The sequence below is a fragment of the Microcaecilia unicolor genome, chromosome 12 (genome assembly GCF_901765095.1).
Source record: "Microcaecilia unicolor chromosome 12, aMicUni1.1, whole genome shotgun sequence".
Taxonomy (NCBI): Eukaryota; Metazoa; Chordata; class Amphibia; order Gymnophiona; family Siphonopidae; genus Microcaecilia; species Microcaecilia unicolor.
In genome coordinates, this window is record NC_044042.1 from 37,567,214 (window position 1) to 37,589,147 (window position 21,934).

Sequence of the window (21,934 nt, forward strand, 5' to 3'; positions counted from 1 at the left end):
ATTTTATCTTTTTCTGTTTTAATTTAGCCAAATGGTAATTTTGGAGTACTTATGATTAGTCCCCTAATTCTATATACAACTCTCAAAATTGCAAGCACAATTCAATTGCTTAATGAACCAATCAGAAGTAATAATTGGGCGCTATCGATTATTGGCACTAACTGGCAATAATTGCAATTTGCGTGCGCATCTTTATAGTTGCTATTCTATGAAGTTGTGCATGTAAATTTTTCCTTGCAGATCTGAAAATGAGGTGTAGCCATAGGAGAGGCATGGGTGGATAAAGGGCGTTTCTAGGATTTGCACACAGTGCTATAGAATTCAAGGGATCCACACCTAATTTAGGTGCAGGGATTTACACCAGTTGGTGTAAATCCTTGTGTCCAAAACTAGGTGCGGATCCCAGTTCTAAGCGCCATTCTATAAACGGTGCCCAACTTGGAATTTTGTTTATAGAATAGCCCTTAGCATGCCTTTTTGGGCATCCAAATTTGGGTGCCATTTACAGAATTGAGGTTCTCTTTTGCTAAACCACATGACAAATGCAACATAACCATTCAAAACAAATGGGTAACAGAGCATTAGCCGCACTGGGAATCGCTAGTGCTGTTTAGTAAAAAAGAGACCCTGAGTTCCTTATGTACACAGAACAATACTTGGAAATCAATTTCTCTTACCAGTACAATTTAAAAAAAAAAAAGAAAAGAAACTTGGCTATTTTATAAACACCAAAAGTTATGACTAGCTCAATGGTAAAATAAATTCTACCATCCATCCCTGGTAAGCATTCTATCACCTTTATATCATAACCTTTCCTTTCCCTGAAGATATGCAAAAATCTATTTTGCCATTTATGCTTTCCTAAAGCCCTCTACCCACTAATAGCATCCCCCCCTCCTGAAGAAGCCCCCCCCCTCCTTCAGACCCCCTAGGCCCACCTTAATGATGCCCTGGTGGTCTAAGGTTGGTACACACAGACACACACATGAAGGTATGGAAAAGTCAGCGCAATTTGAAAACATCACTTACAGTGATAGGGTGTTTCGTCATAAACTGTGCAGCTCTCATTGGCCTGCGATTAAAGGAAACCCAGAGCTGAACTGAAGATTTCTCCTGCCTACCCAACAGATGCTAATGGGAGAAAGAAAAAAATTAAATCAATCTAAATTTAGCATATTTAAGTTATACATCATCTAACCAGAAAGGCAATGGAAAATTTACAATAAAAATGCTTCAGGAGCGATACATACAGGCACTTCAGCTGGCACAGCTGCAACAGATTATGAAATAAAGAACTTCCTGCCACTGATTCTGGTATGCCTTGAGTTTCCCTGGCAGAAGCAGATCAACTGGTCATGCCTGAAAAGGTCCAACCAAACCACTGGACCCAATTTTTAAAAAACTTTGTTTGGTACTTTTTACAGTTTTGTTTTAACTGTTCATTTAGTTTTATTGGTATGTTTTAAAAATAAGCTATTATATATATTTGGGTTGGAAACAGAATACTATTTTTGACATAGTGTAGCTGCGAACAAAAACGTAAATTTTGGAAATATGTGGAAAAAAAATCTAAGACATCTCCTCTACATTCTTGAAGCACTTTTCTTCAAAAGGCATTCCTATTTTCACCAGACTCTCCCACTTACTAGCACTTTCAGACCAGATTACTAAGTAGAAGTAACTTAGCTGAAAACCATCATTTCCAATTTCAAAGCTGTGATCCATGATATCAACTCCTCTTAAATGACTCATCAATCCAGTACAAAGGTTCACATTTTGCATAAAATTTGGTACAGTACGTTTTTAGAAAACTTTTCATCTTTGGAGACAACCCCCATGTTCTTTGTCCAGAAGATAGTGCTGCTGGATCAAAAGTAATCATTCAGCTGAACAGGAACAGGCAGAACTCATCACCAGTTTCTAGCAGCTGTCTAATTCAGCTTGTTTTCATTTAACATGGATTCTAGAATCTATCTAGTCAATATTCAGCTGGCAGAGGATAGTGTTTTTTAAACGCTGATCACCATCGGCAGAATTGGGCCCCAATATTTAATACTGGGCCATATCCAGGTACTGGCATTGAACGTGGTGATCTGGTAGACCAAGAGCTTGTCACTGGGATTTATGCGGGTCCTAGCTGATATTTAGTCGGCACCCGCATAAGAGTACTGGTCAGGTGTCCCCTCCCCTTCGTTCCAATTCCCCTTCCTCCTGAAGAGCAGTGAAAGTCTTCCCATTCATTAGTACTGTGAGGCTGCCCCTAAAGGCCATGGGTGCCATTTTGGAGCTGAAGACACAATGTGAGCGGGCATCGCAGCTGCCCTTAGGACCACAGATCACCAGGTATTATTAGGTCAGGGGAGGGGAAGAGAGGTCCTACAGGGGATGGGGAGGATAGAGGGGATCAGAAAGAGGGGGAGGGAAGGCAGAAAGGTGGTGGACATGCAACTGGCGACAAGTTACGCGGGCCACATCCACTATACTCCAGAGGTTTTAAATTTATCAATGACGTTTTCAACTTTAATTCCTATTTAAATACAATACAAGCCTTATAAATTCACATTCATCAAAACCTAAATCACTTCACACACTCTCAACATTCACTACCTCATTCACCACATAATTTTCTTTTCATGGGGTTACGTATAACACAATACATAGTAGATGACGGCAGAAAAAGACCTGCACGGTCCATCCAGTCTGCCCAACAAGACAAACTCATATGTGTATACCTTACCTTGATTTGTACCTGCCTTATTCAGGGCACAAAACGTACAAGTCTGCCCAGCAGTATTTCCCGCCTCCCATCACCGGCTCTGGCACAGACCGTATAAGTCTGCCCTCCACTATCCTCGCCTCCTAACCACCAACCCCTCTTCCCCCCACCTGCTCCGCCACCCAATTTCGGCTAAGCTTCTGAGGATCCATTCCTTCTGCACAGGATTCCTTTATGCATATCCCACGCATGTTTGAATTCCGTTACCATTTTCATCTCCACCACCTCCCGCGGGAGGGCATTCCAAGCATCCACCACCCTCTCTGTGAAAAAATACTTCCTGATATCTTTCCTGAGTCTGCCCCCCTTCAATCTCATTTCATGTCCTCTCGCTCTACCGCCTTCCCATCTCCGGAAAAGATTTGTTTGCGGATTAATACCTTTCAAGTGCCAATTATAAAATCATTTTACATTTTCTCCTTAACGTTTAACTTTCTCAAGAGTTCATCTATTCAAACCTTTCCTTGAATGATATGCAGTCTTTCCAGGCACAATAGTCTTTATTACTGCATAATTTCTTCCTTTACAATGTATATAAACTTTCCGGCTACGATACTAACTCGCCGCTGCTTGTTGTTAAATATTTATTTCATCCAATCCTCGTCTGATCTTTATAAATCCAAAGTTAAGCATATTCCATTTGCCATCCAATGTCACCTCAATTAATGTCCATACTAGGCACTCCAAAACAAAGGAATCAGCTTCCCCACACAGGTATCACACTTGTATCTTCCTGACTAAAGCTTCCACATCATTTTCTGAATAAGCTTTAACAGATCAGCTTGCTCCCCAATACGGACCTGTATTTCATTCTCTTCTTCAGGAGGAACAAAATATCCTTTAATACCAAAGGCAAGTATCGATCAGTATTCAAAAACCTTTTACATATCTTAATACATTCATACAAAACAATCAAACCATAAGCTGCTTACTGGGGGAAACCACGTCCAAGTCCTGCCCCCTTTCCACTTCCGGTATCATACCCGGAGTACCGACATTAATGCTTACTGGATTTTATAGTCTAGACACTCTCCCTTAATTGAAATTCATTACGTTCCTGCTCATTGTAACTACCACTCCACTTCTAAATTTAGACCATTGGGGACCACTGTGCGTTATAAAAAAAATCAGCCTTTGTTCTTGCACTCTTAGCACCTCTCTGACATCTCCACCACACTTCAAAGACACTTGAATTAATGCTGTAAATTGCAATTCCTCTATTGCATGATTTGCTTCTCTCCAGTGGGTCACTAATGGGGCTTTGAGGCGGCCATTTCTTATACAACTTAAATGTTCAGCAATACGCTGTTTTAGCTTTCCGCCCGTGTGCCCTATACAGTACAGCTGACACAGGCATATTATGCAATACACCAACTGTTATGCAGGTGCCAGCTGATATTCAGTGCAGGTACTCACAGAGCCAAGCAGTGAAAGGACTGCTTTTTAGGCGATCTTTTCTTGCCACTTAGCTATGCAGGCACCGGCATGGAATATGGCCCATGCCCACATAACTGCCAGCTCTTCCCCAACTTCGTCCCAGACTGCCTAGGCAATGCTCAGACTTGACATCAATGGTCTCTCAGAGTGTCCCAGCGGCACTGCCAGAGTACAATTAAATGGACATGTGCTTCTCCTGCCCCACTTAAATCATTTTGAATATCAGGCAACAATGTCTCCTGGTAATTCTCTCCTTCTGTAAGTTGTTTCCTGATTCCACAAGAATATCATGCTTCAGTGTAGTAGCTCCTACACTTTAGAACAGGCCCTCTCTCGTTACCTCCATCTTGAAGCATCCTTTGATACACTCAAATCTCAATTAAAAACATACTATTTCTTACTTGTCTCTCCATCTTAGGTTTTGGACTCCTTGTGTCTGTGTGCTTGACCCATGGCTTTATCAGCTGGAGGATCCCGAGGATGAATAGTGTCTCTCCTTCTCTTTCCCTTATGCTCTCCCTCAATTAACTGTGTAACCTTTCCTTTCCCTACATTCCTTATGGGTGTGCTTTATGTGTATTTGCTATGTTTAGAGAAGTGTTTTAGTTGTACCACCCCTACTCCCGTATACTTTTAACTATGCAACCCACTTAGATTTTAATTATATTTTCGGTATATCAAATAAATCATACTTGAATTTGAATACCACAACAGAGTGTTATGATCATCACACTAGTTTATTCATATTAAATATTCAAAACATAAAAGTGCATATTATATATAACACAAATATTGAAGGAGCAAGAGAAAAAAAAGAAAAGGAGCAGTTCAAGGACAACTGTAATATTGCCCTCCCTTCACCACCCATTCCCAACTCCCAAGCTTGTGTGAAAAGGAGAAATTAGGGGTAAATGTGATTTAGGTCCACAAATGAAGCAAGATAATTTGTGATCCAGAATTATTAGAAAAAGAGAGAAAATTAACCTCTAGTCTTATAGGGAAAATTGCTTTAGTCAAGGCCACCACAATATGTGGGAACGAAACAACGTAGGATGAAGAATGTGTTTTGAAGAGAGAAAAACGATAATGTAGTAGCCTTTGTTTTAAGTAAAACACAACTTTGGCTACACCCTGGTCCTTGGTCATCTCCACTGTCTGGTTGCTGTTTTTCTACTAGTGACGATTTGTCCCTCTTTTTCGCTTTATCAGATCTAGGGACCTTATCTTCCAATTCAGTGTCTACTGTGGCCCAAAGACTTTTTGCCCTGTTTTATACAAAAGGCGAGGTACATCAGGAGTACAAACATTGGAAAAAATCCTTCTGAGCCAACTGCCTCTAGAGCACCTGTGTCCCAAACTCCTACAGTCAGCGGGGAAAGCTTTGAGGGGACAGTACTGAATGGAAGTCGCAGTGACTGAAACAAAGGACAAAATAGTGGAGGTTCTGGCCCTATCTGCTTCTTCAGAGCTATGATCCCTATTGCTCTCCATGTTCCCCTGATGTCACTGCCTAAAAGACCATTGAAACTGCATGGTGGGGCCATCCTTGCATACCATCAGCTGCCTGTGGCAATGCCAGGTCAGCAAGCATCACAAAATGCCAATCTCGTTCTCCTTCACTGACATTAGGTGCAGCCTGTAGCAGCAGACTGCCACGAGCATGCAGCTTCCCAAGCACGCAGCTTCGTTAACTGTCGTGCTGTATTAAGATGGCATACAGTCACCTCTACATTAACTGTAAGGTATTATCCCCTTCCATTCTGTGCCTCATTCCACATTAGCTGTTAATATGGAAATTACCCCACCATTAATTGTTAGTATACATTAATTGCCACATTAACATCTAATATAGCTTAGTAAATAAGCCCCCTAAATGTCTCAGGCTGACCAAGTGGTCCCAAATTTTGTGTGTTAAAATTATATTTGCAATTTCTCTTATATTAAATTGACATGGGTAATAGTGAAAACTAACTCTGAATGCCAGCCGTAATAATGTAGTTATCACTATCAATATCTGAAGCATACCATATTCTGTTTTTATTTCACAACATGATTTTATGTAAACACTGCACTGGTAAAATCTGCTTTAATATTCCATATTGGAAGACCCAACAGAAATATTGACCCACAGTAGGTGGCCTCCAGCCAGTCATGAGGAAACAGAAGGCTCAACCACTATGTGTTTGAAAAGTTTACCATGTTCCTTTCCATGAATCAATTATTTGGTGCAATAATGGTTTTCAAACCGTGGAAACAATTTGTTCTTCCCTTCTGTTCAAAAGCAGCAACATGTGCTTTTTAGATTCTGCCAAAAACTTTTGGATGAAGTTGAGTTTTTCATTAACTCAACCAGTAATTTGTTGAAGACCTCATGAAATCTATTCCAGTATCAGAACATGTTTGATGCTTAGTGATTTTGTCATAGTACTATGACACAGGTGACTTGGATTTCCATCTTTTATCCAAGATAGATTCAGCATGCTATGGTGGTGATGTGCTCAAACACGTGAAAGGGAAAGCAGACAGCTAGAGAAAGATCAATGTTGTGTGATTTGAACTAGAAAGCTGCACAGCAACCAGACAGTGGAGATAACCAAGGACCAGGGTGAAGCCAAAGTTGTTTCTTAAAAAATCTTTAATAAACAAGCTGACATAAAATCATGCAATGAATTACATGACCACCTTGAATGTCATGTAATTCATTGCATTTGTCAAGGCAGAATTTGTTAGTTGTCTAATGTGTGCAACTGATGGAACCAGGGATGGACCCAGTGCCTAGCGAACAGATCAGCGACAGCGGGCAGGAAAGAGTGAGGATATTTCCTGCCCTAAAGAGCCAGGGTGCACTAAGGGAGGGCACCCTGACTTGGTGCTAAAGGGGAAATGGATGGATGGAAGGGGGCTGTAAAAAGGGTGGGGGGAGTGTGGGGGGAGGGACAGGACTGGAAAAAAGAATGGTAAGGGGGACATACATGAAGGGGGGAAGGAAAAAGAAGGAAATGGAGCATATGGAATAGAAGGGGATAGAGAGGAAAGGAAAGGGAGACCTGCTGCTCACGGATGTTTGCTTTTTTTGAAAATGTATATCTTTTTTAATTTTGTATTTAGAATATGGAATAAAGTACATTTAATGTTACTTTCACCAATATTTTCACTGCTTACAGAATCTGGCATTCTTGGGAGGGGGCAGAGTCAAGGTGACTATGCGGCAGGGCCAGGTTCGATTTCTGTCCCCGTGCGACTCTCTAATTTTGACTCGGAAGCTTTTCCTTTTGTTCTCAGGTCACCAAAATTCATCCCTTCTTTTCTGAGCACACTACCAAAACCCTTATCCACACTCATCTCACGCTTAAGATTACTCATCCAGGTCTCTCACTAACTCATTATGTCTCACTAACACGAGGACTGACTCAAGCTGCATATACTACAGCAGGACATGTTTATTCACTCCTACCCTAGCTGAGATAATATTTAACTATTTCTCTGACCTCATGTGCAACATTCTTTAAATCAATCACCTTACTTTCTAACTCTTCCTACTTTCTTACCCTTCTATATGTTACATTTTTGCTTTACCCTTCGCTATCAATTATAATGTTCTATTACGTATTGTGTTGACATTGTAAATAGTATACCATGCCATACTTTGTATTGTTTTTGAAGATTTTTACTGCTGTAATTGTCTATTGCTCATGTCTGATGTATTCTTACTGTACATCGCCTTGACTGAATTCCTTCAAAAAGGTGGTAAATAAATCATAATAAATAAATAAATAAAGTCACTACTATCTGTACCCTTCTTCTCCACCACCAACTCCAGACTCTATTCCTTTTATCTTGTTGCATCCTATGCCTGGAATAGACTTCCTGAGATGGTGCATCACACTCAATCTCTGACCCTATTCACAACTAGGCTGAAAGTCCATCCTTTTAAGGATGCTTTTAACTCTCAACCTGTTCAATACTCATGTCTGTTTTAATCATTCTGACAATAAAACAAAACTCCCTAATCTCTTATTTGTTGTTTGTATGTCTTGAATAAATTGTAAGCTCTGTTCAGCAGGGACTGTCTCTTATGTGTTTTTTGTACAACGTTGCATACATCTAGTAGCACTATAGAAATAAGCAGAAGTAGTAGCAACAGGAGCTTATGTGGCACAGGTACATTGCTGGTAAATAAGAACAAAGAAAGATTTCCTGTGTGAAAAAGTAACGCTGAGGGGAAATCAAGAGAGCTAGAAAGTTTTCCTTGTTTTGTTTTGGATTTGGAGTTAAAGAATAAATACAATGAAGATGAGGTTCATTTTATGAAACAAGTTGTTTTTTAATAATGGAAACATTTAGGCATGTTATGTTACATTAGGCCAGAAATTGCAGTAAAGCATTTTTTATCCAGAACAGTCAGGAACAAGGCCATTTGGATGTGCTTTTACAGCTAAAGGGAGCTCTCCCTTCCTGAGATCATTGGCCTAGGATTCCGTTAACCTGCTGTTTCTGCCATCACTTGTTTCTGGACACCTCAGTTCAACTGTGAACAGCACAGTGTTCTCATGCTTTGATACATAATTAATCTACAGAGCACCACACCATCTAAACAATTAAGCTAAGGTTATGAACACTGAAGGAGAGAGAAGTGGCAGGGATTACTGGACCCGCCTGCCCTATCTGGAGTTTAGAAAGGTCTCGGGTCATTCTCATTACTGATACAAAGCTTTCCCAGATAATGGATTACAATATGGAGACCACTATTTTCCAGATATCATGAGCCAGATTAATTATTTTAAAGTGTTCTACTGAAATAATTGCAAATACTATGATAACACTGACATAAATGTTATGCAAATACCATGCTAACAAAAATATAATAAGATGAATATAATTTGTATAGCATTTTGTTTTTATTTTAGTATTGGTTTTCCCCATTTCATGTATAGGGAAAACCATTAGTATATCTGGCCTTAAATTACACAACAAAATCAACAATGGGACAAGTTAGGGTTAGGAAATATTTTGAGGACCTGCTCTACATATGATGCATAACCCAATTTTTTTCTAAAAAGTAAACCTACATTTAGTTCACTAGAAGCATATGAATGTGCTGTCAAGAGGAACAAACTCAAACAAACAAAAATTGGGAACAAGTTTGCATCTTCCCAGGCATAAGAAATTAAAGCAGACGTAGCAGGGTCCCTGTGAAGAAATTGTGTGTTTTAAGCTTGTAAAATTTATTGGATATTTTCCTGCCTTAGGGCCCCTTTTACCAAGCTACGGCAAAAAGGGGGTCTGTGCTGGCATTGGCGCATGTTTTTCACACACGCCAAGGCCCCCTTTTACTGCAGCTGATAAAAAGATAGCCTTTCTTTTCTGCAGGAAATGGCTGTGCGGCAAGCAAAGCACCACTGAGGTGACGGTAGGGGCTCCCGCACTAACCCAGCGGTAACCATGCAGCGAGCAGCACTGCCCGATTACCACTGGGAACACCCCGGTGCGCTGGGGATGGGAAGTACCGCCGGCCTACTGCAGTAGCCCCAAAGCCTTCCATCTGCTGCATCCCGCCAGACAAAAAACAGTCAATGACATTGGCGAGAGTGGGATGTAGCAGATGGAAGCCTGTGGGGCCAGCGAGACAGCAAAAATGAATCGCTGCAGGCAAAAGGGCGCCTGTAAGGTACACTGCAAAAGGACAGGTATCAGAGACAGGAAGGTAGATGCCAGGACGTCGGAGAAGGGAGAGATGTTGGACGAAAAGCACCTCTGGGAATCCGGGGGAGAGAGGGCATGGAACAGCCCATCCAAGTTAATTCTGGCCCCCATCCAAAATACTGGGTCTCGCTACACCACTGCTTCAGACCATCCTCGTAGTATTCGAGTATTTGCCACTGAATATCCAGGTTTGATCCAGTCAGTAGAATTTAAACCAGGCAGAAGCCTCTCCTGCCTGGTTAAAAAGCTTTGAATAAACAACTCCTTAAACGTACTATGAACATTAGATCTGCAGCTTTCACAGCTAGTACCAGGAAAATAAGAATAGCCATATTGAGTCAGACCAATGATCCATCTAACCCAGTATCCAGCTTCCAGCAGTGGCCAATCCAGGTCAAAATTACCTGCCAGAAACCCAATTAGTAGCAACATTCCATGCTACCAATCCTGGGACTAGCAGTGGCTTCCCCTATATCCATCTTAGTAAGACTATGAACTTTCCTCCGGGAACTTGTCCAAACCTTTTTTAAACCCAGATACGCTAACCATTGTTACCACATCCTCTGGCAGCAAGATCCAGAGCTTAACTATTCTTTGACTGAAAAAATATTTCCTCCTATTTAATTTCATTGAGGGTCCCCCAGTCCTTGTAGTTTTTTGAAGAGTTAAAAATCGATTCATTTCTACCCGTTCTACACCACTCAGGATTTTACAGACCTCAATCGTATCCCCCCCTCAGCCTTCTCTTTTCCATGCTGAAGAGCCTTAACCTCTTCATAAGGAAAGAGTTCCATCCCCTTTATAATTTTGGTTGCTCTTCTTTGAACCTTTTCTAATTCTGCTATATCTTTTTTGAAATATGGCGACCAGAATTGAATACAATTCTCAAGGTGAAGTTGCACCATGGAACAATACAGACACATTATAAATTCTTGGTCTTATTTTGCATCTCTTTCCTAATAATTCCTGGCATCATGTTTGCTTTTTTTGGCCAGATCCCTGCGGAACTCCACTATTCACCCTCCTCCATGGAGAAAAATGGCCATATCTTCTGTTTTCTGTTCAATAACCAATTCCTAATCCACAGAAGGTCATTGCCTCCTATCCCATTACTTTTTTTTTTTTTTAACATGAGAATTGAAATGGTTACAAATTAAGAGCTTCACACACGTAAATTCTTACAGACCCTGGAGTGCAAGATATTAACTTTTCATATTTCAAAGTAAAAGCATTACCAACTATGTTTGCATACCTTATTATCCTTTTCAGTTCCACCACTAAAAAACAAAAACTTTAATACCTTTAAAACAAAATCCCAAGCTCGTATGTACAGTAATGTCTTGCAATCATCACTTACCACAGTTTTAGTGGCAAACATATACTTTTCCCTGAGCTGAAAGTCATCAACTTCTTCCAGAATAATTTCTTGGCTTTCCCTTGTTTGAAAAAAATCTGTGCTGCGTAGTATAGTTGAAAAGCCCATTGGTTCATGTCGTTCTACATATATTGTATTCAGTTTATCATATGGATCAACACCCCTGCAAATTAAAAATACACATATATTATTCTTGTTACCCCATGGTCTGTAGGTATACCATCTGACTGAAATTTCAGCCTACCGTACAAATTAAAACTGAGTATTTAGGGGAATTATATTAAGTATATAGAACACACTAAGCGTAGGATAATTTGTTTTACCCTTTTTATTGCTACCTTTATAAAGGTAAAATAACAACACTTCATCCTAAAATATAGCCTAGGAGGAGGTATTAGATGCTTAGCTAACAAATGAGGAAAGTATGCAGAGCATGGCTCATGGAATTTTTTCCAGCCTCTCAATGTGTACATGTGGGTATGTGTGCGCACATGACTTTGACCTGGATAAAGAAGGGAGAGGGCACTTTGAGTGGAACAATATACCAAAGTATTTTGTTGGTTTGAAAATAATGAACTGAAACTACACATGTTAATACATCAAACCATTAGACGTCACTGTCAACAGATTTCAAAGGATGACTTTTACAGTTTAACCACAGGGCGCCACTGTCCTATGGCAGCAGGTATTAGTTGGCAGGACAAAGCAATCTTTAAGAAAGCTATAAGATAAAATTTACAAGGAATAAAATGAACTACACATCTGATATAATTGGACCCATAAATAATTTCTTTCCAATATTTATTGGATTGGAAAGCAGAGAAAGGGACTCTGGTCATTAGTAGGGAACTTCATGGGCATACATCCTAGGATCTAAGTATGGCAAAAGTGGAAATTTGGCTTTTCTCAGAAAAACGTCCAAATCAGTATTTTCAAATCTTATTTTTAGACGTTTTTCTTTGAGGTCCACCAGAAGTGCGTCCAAATCTCAAGGGCAAGTATCAGGGGTGTGTTCAGGGCAGGACTTGGGCGTTCCTCAGACTTAGATGTTTTTCAGCCATAATTTATTTATTTTACTTAGATTTGCTCACACCTTTTTCAGCAGTAGCTCAAGGTGAGTTACATTCAGGTACACTGGATATTTCTCTGTCTGTCCCAGGAGGGCTCACAATCTAAGTTTGATATGTGCAATTCCCTGCTATGTTATAGTAAATAAGTTTTATGCTGCAGCTGGTGGAACTGAGACTGCCATAGAATCCAAGCTGGTGTCCTGAAGGAAGATGTGGGATCAGAGCTCCTTAGGTTTCTTTACATTTTTCCTTTTGAACCACACAATTGAAGAGTTTTGTTACTTTTAAACCATATAGTCTGTCTGTTTTTATGAAGGCTCCTCACCCTACACCCATGTAATAAAAACACATCCAGGTGAAAACGTCCAAGTTGTAGTCATGGACGTCTCTGCTTTTTTCGATTATGGGTCAAAGACATCCAAGCCTTAGGAACGCCCAAGTCCCGCCTTCACTACGCCTCTGATACGCCCCCTTGAAATTTGGACGTCCTTTCGACGGACTTCAGTTAGAGACATCCAAAATCGGGTTTCAATTATATCGATTTGGTCGTCTCTGAGAGATGGACGTCCAAGTACTGATTTATGTGAGAAGATGGATGTCCATCTCTTTCGAAAATAAGTCTGCTAGCCACGCAAGTTCAAAGAAAATTACAATAAAGATACAAAACTAAATAAGTATATTATTAGATATATAACCAAGTACAATAAAGATACAAGTTACAATAGCAAATTTACATAATTGGTTTAAAACAACTTATATTCTACAATTCAAAATAAATTAATTAAAATATCATTAACAGTCAAGTATGAGTGCATATCTTCTAAAAGTCACATCTTTATTATTTCTGATATTCTGTGGTAAATCATTCCAGTCACAAGAGGCTCTGCGTCTTAAAATGTTTATCAAACATTCCCTTTAGGTGGAAATTTTTAAGTGTGGACAGATCAGAAGGATCTTGGGCGAGCATATAGCTCCAACATTTTAAGCTTGATCCATGGATGTCCAGAAAACGATTTTGATAAGAAAAAATTATTTTCTAAGTTTTATTTTTCAAACATTCAATTCATACACAGCAGAAAATAATGAAGTGGGATCCCATAAGGTTTTGGTGAAAAAACAGCCTTACCTAATAAACCATTCATGGGTATCGTGAAGGAGAGTAAATATAATAGACTACTGTCGTCTTCTACTAAGCAACTGTCTAACCTTGTGTAGGCAGGGAAAAAAATTATTGCATGACCAATATTAACAAAAGCCTTATAAAGTTTCTACCCTTACCAAAATGTAGATACATTGCAACTCCTCTCCATGCAAGACTGCACTGGCTCCCAATCAAAGAACGTATCAATTTCAAAGCCCAGACTTTAATCCACAAGGTAATACACGGAGAATCTCCGAACTATATGATAAATCTGGTCGACCTTCCAGCAAGAAACATGTCTGTATCCTCACGAAAGTACCTCAACCTGCACTACCCCAGCTGTAAAGTTCTCAAGTACAAAACTTATTATGGATCCAATTTCTCCTTCCTGGGCAGCCGTCTATGGAACGATCTCCCTAGACCTATCTGAGTAATCCATGAACACCTACCATTCAGAAAAGCACTAAAAACCCATCTATTCAAACAAGCCTACCCAGATTAATCTCATTAACCCATCTACCTTACATATACTGAAGAGAAAACGACACTGACCCAGACTCTATCTCCCACCTTACCCTCCTCTCTCTATCACCTGTCTCTACCTACCTACCCATCCTATTACTACCCATCCATCCTTCTATTATGTTATACTTAAATTTCCTACTTTACATAACAAAATTCTGTGTTACCTATTATTATGTAAGCCGCACTGAGCCTGCTTTTAGTGGGAAAGTGCGGGATACAAATATAATAAATAAATTTGTGCAACACTTACTATGGAAAAGGAACAGGGGGGAACAGAATGTAAAAAAAAAAAATGCAATACTTACCAATAAAAGGATTGTACATGCTCTTGGATCATTATCCAAGTCTGACCAAAATCTTCCGATTTCCAAAGCTGAGGTACAAGAAAATGCAGATTAGTGCTACACTGATCTTCAACATATATGTATATTACTTATTACTAGACAGCTTCTTACTGTTTTATGTTTCCAGTACATTCACAACATGCCCTTAACAGCACCATGAGGTTTTTTTTTTTTTTCATCAATAGCAAGGATGTGCACAGTTAACAAAACTTTTTTAACTCATTGTCAAGATATAGGTGGCTTTTTGGTTCCTTTCATACATTTGGTTTAATAAACAAAACGTTTTAACAAGTATTAGAACTTTTTAAATGTATACAAATCTAGAGTTCATGCATTAGTTTTTAAGTTGATACACATTAAATCTATTTTGCACACACTAAACTGAATGAGTGCTCTCGGTGCACATCCCTAATTAATAGACACAAGGAGTGTGTTCTCCCCAGTCTAGCCCAGCCATGAAACTGTAGCTCTTTCTGGAACTTACCACGCATACACCCAAGCCTGAGCAGTAACTGCTGATACTGCACAGTAGCTCAGAATTCCTTTCTTCCAGTGACCGTACATTTGTAATGTTCTCACATTATGCTTAGAACGAGACAGAAAAATTGGTTCTTACCTGATAATTTTCATACCTTTAGACCCAAAAGATTAGTCTACACTTGTGCCCATCTACCAGCAGGTGGAGAGACAGAGCAAATTAGAACTTTGCCACATAATGCTGCTGTGCACTAAGGGCCCTATTTACTAAGGTGCACCAGTGTTTTTAGTGCATGCTAAAAATTAGCTTGCACTAAAGACGCCCATAGGAATATTATGGTTGTCTACACAGTTAGTATGCACCAATGCTTAGCACGCACTAAAAATGCTAACGTGCCTCTAGCATGGCTTAGTAAACAAAGCCCTAAGTTTTATTCAGTATTTGGATAGCCAAGCTCTGCACTAATCCTTTAGGACTAAAGCAAAAAAAAAAATTATCAGATAAGAGCTAAGTTTTCCTTTCTTAGCATCTCCAAACAATCAGCCTACACTTTTGGGATGTATAAAAGTAGTCATCAAGAGGGAATGCAATAACCCTTCTAGACGAACAGAAGCCCCAGAGAAAGTTTCTGCCCTAGCTGCCAAATCTAGAAGATAATGCTTAGAAAACGTATGAAATGTGGACTATGTGACGGCCCTACAAATTTCATCTATAGAGACAGTATGGGCTTCTGAAAAGGAAGCAGATAGTTCCCCTGTAGAATGAGCTTTAAGATGGAAGAGAGTTATTTTCCCCACTAACAAATATATTGAATAGATAGTATATGATAACCAATGATCTATAGTTGCTTTAGATGCGAACAAACCCTTTCTGGATCCCAAGAGAAGAATAAAAAGATGAACTGAGCACCAAAAATCAAGAATTCTTAAGGAGACGCAAGGAGGAAAATTCTTATCTACAATCTTCTTCAGAAAAGGAGGGTAAATACAGAGTTTGATTAGCATGAACAGCAGAAACCACCTTAGCTAAAAAGGAAGGGACTGTATGGAGAGACACCCCAGCTTTAGTAAAACAGAGAAGGGTCTCTACAAAAGAAGGCTTGAAGCTATGAAATCCTTCTGGCCGAAGACACAGCTACTAAGAAAATCATTTTCAAAGATCCTTAAGAGTAGCTTTGCGCAGGGGGTTCAAAGAGGGGTTTTGGGGTTTTTTTTGGAAGGGCCTTAAGAATGAGATTAAGGTTACATTCAGAACAGACTTGTCTAGATGGAAGTCTAAGGTGACTGACACCTCTCAAACAATGCACAACATCTGAATGTACTGCCAAAGAAGACTGTTGGATAGAACCACAAAAACTACTACTACTACTTAACCTTTCTGAAGCGCTACTAGGGTTACGCAGCGCTGTACAGTTTAACATAGAAGGACAGTCCCTGCTCAAGGAGCTTACAATCTAAAGGACAAATGTACAGTCAGTCAAATAGGGGCAATCAAATTGGGGCAGTCTAGATTTCCTGAATAGGTTAGGTGCCGAAGGCGACATTGAAGAGGTGGGCTTTGAGCAAGGATTTGAAGATGGGCAGGGAGGGGGCTTAGCGTAAGGGCTCAGGAAGTTTATTCCAAGCATAGGGTGAGGCGAGGCAGAAAGGGCGGAGCCTGGAGTTGGAGGTGGTGGAGAAGGGTACTGAGAGGAGGGATTTGTCCTGTGAGCGGAGGTTACGGGTGGGAATGTAAGGGGAGATGAGGGGCTGCAGACTGAGTGCTTTTGTAGGTTAGAAGGAGAAGCTTGAACTGTATGCGGTACCTGATTGGAAGCCAGTGAAGTGTCTTGAGGAGAGGGGTGATATGAGCATATCGGTCCAGGCGGAATATAAGACATGCCGCAGAGTTCTGAACGGATTGAAGGGGGGATAGATGGTTAAGTGGGAGGCCAGTGAGGAGTAGGTTGCAGTAGTCAAGGCGAGAGGTAATGAGAGAATGGACGAGAGTTCGGGTGGTGTGCTCAGAGAGGAAAAGGCGAATTTTGCTGATGTTAAAGAGAAAGAAGCGACAGGTCTTTGCTATCTGCTGGATAGGCGCAGAGAAGGAGAGGGAGGAGTTGAAGATGACTCCGAGGTTGCGGGCAGCCAGAGCCGCTACCTGAACTTTGACAGAAAGATCCTTCTTAATCCCTTCTTGAAGAATGGCTAGAATTTGTGGTAGTGACACTTTAGATGAGATAAAGTTTCTTTCTGAACACCAAGATTAAAAGGTTCTCCATACCCGAGCATATGTAGTAGAAGTAGATTTTTTTTTTTTAGGGCTTGCAGAAGATTAGCAATGACTTCTTCCAATTAACCTTTTATCCGTAGGTGTGACCTTTCAAAAGCCAAGCCATAAGACCAAACGGAGAGGGATCATCAATTGGAATTGGACCCTGAATCAGAAGGCCTCTATAACTGGGTACAGACAATAGAGTATCAATCTTCAATCACATCAGATCTGCGTACCAAAGACATCTTGGCCAATCCAGAACTAGAAGGATCATTTTTCCTGGATGACGAGCAAGCAAAGAACTTTTCTGCTTAACACTGGCCACAGAGGAAAAAAAAACATGTAGGTGGTCTGTTTGCTACTGATATAGAAGAGCATCCACCAGGCTTACACCCAAAAGGCTAACAGAGAAAGCCTATGCCCCAGAAGCTCAACTGAAGTCCCAAAAAAATGCCAGTAGCCCACCACAAGAAAGGGGAAAGGTGGAGAGGAAGAAGGGGGAAGGGACCTCGCTCCATCATGTTTAGAATGGACCGTGCAGGTCTTTTTCTGCTGTCATCTACAGGAACCAGAGAGAGAGAGAGAGCTGCACAGCAAGGTTCTACCGCCTGCTGGAGATACAGAGATACTGAAACAAACCTAGTGCACAGCAGCACTATGTGACACAGTTCTGATTTGGCCTCTATCTCCACCTGCTAGTAGATGGACACAACCCTCAAGTATGGGTGAGAAGTGGAAAAGGGAGGAGTGGAAAAATCAGAGCAGAGAAGAGAGGAGAATGTGGAATCAAGAAGGGCTATATGGTGTGAGGGAAGTGCTAGCTTTGTAGGGCTTTTTTCCTTACTTACAAGTGGTTTAGACTGCTCAACCTCCTACTCCCATCTAGTATCGTTACTTTCTCTACCCTCAACATCCCCTTTTCACTCATACCCCAGGAATACCTCTCAACCCCTAACTCACTCTCCCTACCCTCCTGCACCCTCAATTCCCTCACTCTACCTCCCTCCCACACAGTACACAAAGAACCATGCGTTGTACTGGGCTATAATCTACTCAGGCTAGGCAAGGTAGGAAATAAAGGAGGAATAGCAGCATATTTAACAAAAAAAATATTAAGCAACAGAACTGTAGATTCATCTGGAAGGTACTAAATATTTGTTGTCAGTGTTAATATACAGACCTTTCCAGGCAGATGATTTAATTGAAGACATTCACAAAATTGCTATGCAAGAGAAATGCTAACTGGCATGCCAGCTGTTATGTCATCAAGATGTCAGGATTTTCTGGAGACTCTACAGGAAAACTGTTCTGGCAGCAGGTAACGGAACCCACACAGGATGATACTGGACTTGGAGCTTATGAATGAAGACAGTGTGTTTCTGATGTAGTAGTAGGTGCTTACCTGGGTTCTAGTGATCAACAAACAGTGTGGTTCAGAATTAGGGCACAAGGGTGATGGTTCATTCATAAGCAAGGGTTCTAGACTTCAGGAAAACTAACTTGGTCAAGATGGGTGAGTGCACTGGGAAGAAGTCAGCTGGATGTTTAAAATCTAAGGGAACTAGAACATACTACCCCGCTTACTCTATCTTTTCCAGGTGCTGTCTGTGATGATGCCCAGGCGATTTATAGCGTCCTTACAAGATAAATTGGTGCGGTTCGTCTGGGCCGGAAAGCACCCTAGGTTGGCGAGGTCTCTGTTATACAAGGAGCGGAAGAGGGGGGGGCTAGGGGTGCCCAATCTTGCTTGGTACTATAGAGCAGCACAAGGGAAAGCGGCACTCGAATGGCATCAGGATTATCCTGACCGTCAGTGGGTGCATATAGAACAACATTCCTTGGGCGAGAAGCCGCTGAGTGCAATTATGTGGTTACCAAAGTCTTTCAGAATTCTGGAGGAGCGAGCCTGCCCCTCTATAACTACAACACTTTATTACTGGGACAGCTTATTCCCTAAGAGACAGTGCATATTGACCCGAGACACTCCTATAGCCTTTAATCCTCTATTCCTACCAGGTACCACTAAGGGGATATTTACTAAATGGTATGAGACAGGGGTGAGAAATTGGGGTCAAATGTTTGACGGGGACTCATTGCTGTCTTTTCAGGCCTTGAAGGATAGATATCCAGGGGTAGAGGGAGGTGAATTTGCATATCGTCAATTAGCGCATTTTCTCCAGACTAAAGCGGTACGAGAAGTGATGAAGCGTCAAACGCTAGAGCTGGAGGAGGTGTGCGAGAAGTTTGCTACCTCTCGAGGCCTGATCAGTCACCTATACCTCATCATAAGTAAGCAAACAATTTGTAGTGAGGAGCATAGGAATAGATGGGAAAAGGAACTGGGTAAGTGCCTGGAAGAGCCTGAATGGGAGAGAATAGAAAGAAGCGTGGTGAGAGTGTCGACACATGTACCCCTGCAGGAGAACGCAGTGAAAGTATTATATAGGTGGTACCTTACACCTGCTCGTTTACAGAGGATATTTCCGTCTTCCTCGGGTATGTGCTGGCGGAGGTGTGGCCACGGGGGCACAATGGGGCATATATGGTGGGGTTGTATCAAAATCCGTGCATTTTGGAGAGCGGTCCACTTTAGGATGCAGAAATGGTTGGGAGGTACAATCCCATGGGCTCCTGAGGTGTTTCTGTTCTCTGCTCGGATTGCAGGCTTAACAGCATGTAAACAGATCCTGGCGAAACATGTAGTGGGAACGGCAAGGGTGGTCGTAGCCTCACACTGGCGAAGGGAGGGGGTTCCCCCAATAACAAAATGGCTTCGCAAACTGAGGTATGTAAGTGAAATGGAGAGATTGATGGCTGAGCGCAAAAATCAGATGCGAAAATGGAAATTGGTTTGGAACAATGTCCCCTCTGAAGACCTATCAGTCTAGCATGTTGATTATCCGAGTGTAATATGATTGTTAATGGTCAGCTGTGTCCTTTTGGAGGGAGGGTGGGTAGGGGAAAAAATGGAATAAACGACAAAATTTGAAGTTACGTGATGTTAATATCTGAATGATGAAACTGTTACTCACCACAGTGAAGAAACTATTACTAGATTCTTTGTACTTACAATAGAGAAGTACTTATTTGATGTTTGTGCAATGTATGTTATGTTATGTTTCATTGAACAATAAAGACTTCTTTCAAATAAAAAAAATCTAAGGGAACTAGAAGAGCAGTGGGCAAACGGAAAGGAAACATTTTAAGTGCAAGTAAACTCTGTGCTAGAAAATAAATCAAAAAAGTAAGAGGAAAATGTCTGCTACAGATTTCTAAAGTAGATGAAAAAAGTAAGGAAAAAGGATTACTGTTCATAACCTACAAGAAATCACAGAACGAAGAAGATGGATAATAATATCTTTAAAAAGCTAAAAGAAGCTGGGAAAGTAAAAGCAAAGGGACAAACGGAAGAAAAAGTACAGCAAAACTGGAGGGATTATGACTTACAGAATTAGAAAAGATACAAAGATGGGCAACCAAAACGATTAAGGGGGTGAACTCCTCTCATATGAGGAACAGCTTACAAGGTTAGGACTCCTCAGCTTGAAGAACTGACAGCTAAGGAGGAATATTACAGAGGTTTACAAAATCCTGAATGGAGCAGAACAGATACAGATGAATCAATTGTTTATTTCTACAAAAAGTACAAAGACTTTGGGAAAACGCCATGACCTTAACATGTTTATAACAAATAGAAGATATTTTCAACAAATAGTTAAGTTCTGGAACTCACTGCCAGAGGATGTGGTTCAATTAGTTAGTGTATCTGGGTTTAAAAAAAGGTTTGGACAAGTTTCTGGAGGAAAAGTCCATTAAACTGCTATTATGGTAGACAGGGGAAACTACTACTTTCCCTGGTGTCAGTAGCATAGAATTTTGCTACTCTTTGGGATTCTCTCATGTACTTGAAGCCTGGATTGGCCACTGCTATAAGCAGGATACTGAGCTAGGTGGACCTTCGATGGTATCCAGTATAGCAATTCTTATGTTCTTATGTATTTTTTTCGGATAAGTTGGCAAGAGGAGATAGTACACAACTGGCATTATGGGACTCAACAGTGATGGGGAAAAACAGTAGAGGTTAAAGAAAAAGGCAAAGTTGCTTACCTGTAATAGCTGTTCTCCACAGACAGCAAAATGAAATCAAGAACATCATTTTGTGATATCATCTAGTGGCAATGAGACAGAACAGCTCTCCCAGACTTTGGTGCTAGTATAAAGTTTTGCGCTTGAATGGTCCCTCCCTGTACAGTAGTGCCCCAAGTCTCCTCCGTTAGTATAAAGTTCACAATCATCTATTCCGGAGGTGGGTGGGATTGTGCACTGTTGTCTACGGAGTACACCTGGTACAGCTAAGCTACTATGCTTTCTCCAAAGACTAAATCAGGCATACAAGGAGATGATTCCCAAGCTCAGGGTTTGTCTAGCAGAGGAAAGAAATCTCCCACTATTGAGAAGCATACTGCTCACATACTTATTAAGAGGTGAACAGATCATATGGACAGACTGGAAAAAAAAAACAGATTGAGCAGTATTAAACAAAATCCTTGCTAAATCCCACTGCATTATTTTCTGCTGTGGATTAATTTGTGGAGGGAGAACCAGAAAGCTCCTGTGATGCAAATTTCAAGACAGTTATCATTGATAAGGTTTAACCGAGTTTCAGAACACTAGTTTGATAACAGAATTCAGTGCATTAGGTTAGGAGTGGAGGAGTGGCCTAGTGGTTAGGGTGGTGGACTTTGGTCCTGGGGAACTGAGGAACTGAGCTCGATTCCCACTTCAGGCACAGGCAGCTCCTTGTGACTCTGGGCAAGTCACTTAACCCTCCA

At 40.8% G+C, this 21,934-nt stretch overlaps 1 protein-coding gene across 2 annotated transcripts in view; it reads right to left on the minus strand.

Moving 5' to 3' along the window:
- The window catches only part of SORL1 (sortilin related receptor 1), a 208,982-nt gene that overhangs the window by 158,639 nt on the left and 28,409 nt on the right, over positions 1-21,934 (minus strand). For both annotated transcript variants that reach the window (XM_030220409.1, XM_030220408.1), the window contains exons 5-7: positions 14,333-14,400; positions 11,274-11,454; positions 1,030-1,131 (exon numbers count right to left, since the gene is read on the minus strand). In XM_030220409.1, the coding sequence (XP_030076269.1) occupies positions 1,030-1,131; positions 11,274-11,454; positions 14,333-14,400 (351 nt within the window). The remainder of the gene's footprint in view (positions 1-1,029; positions 1,132-11,273; positions 11,455-14,332; positions 14,401-21,934) is intronic.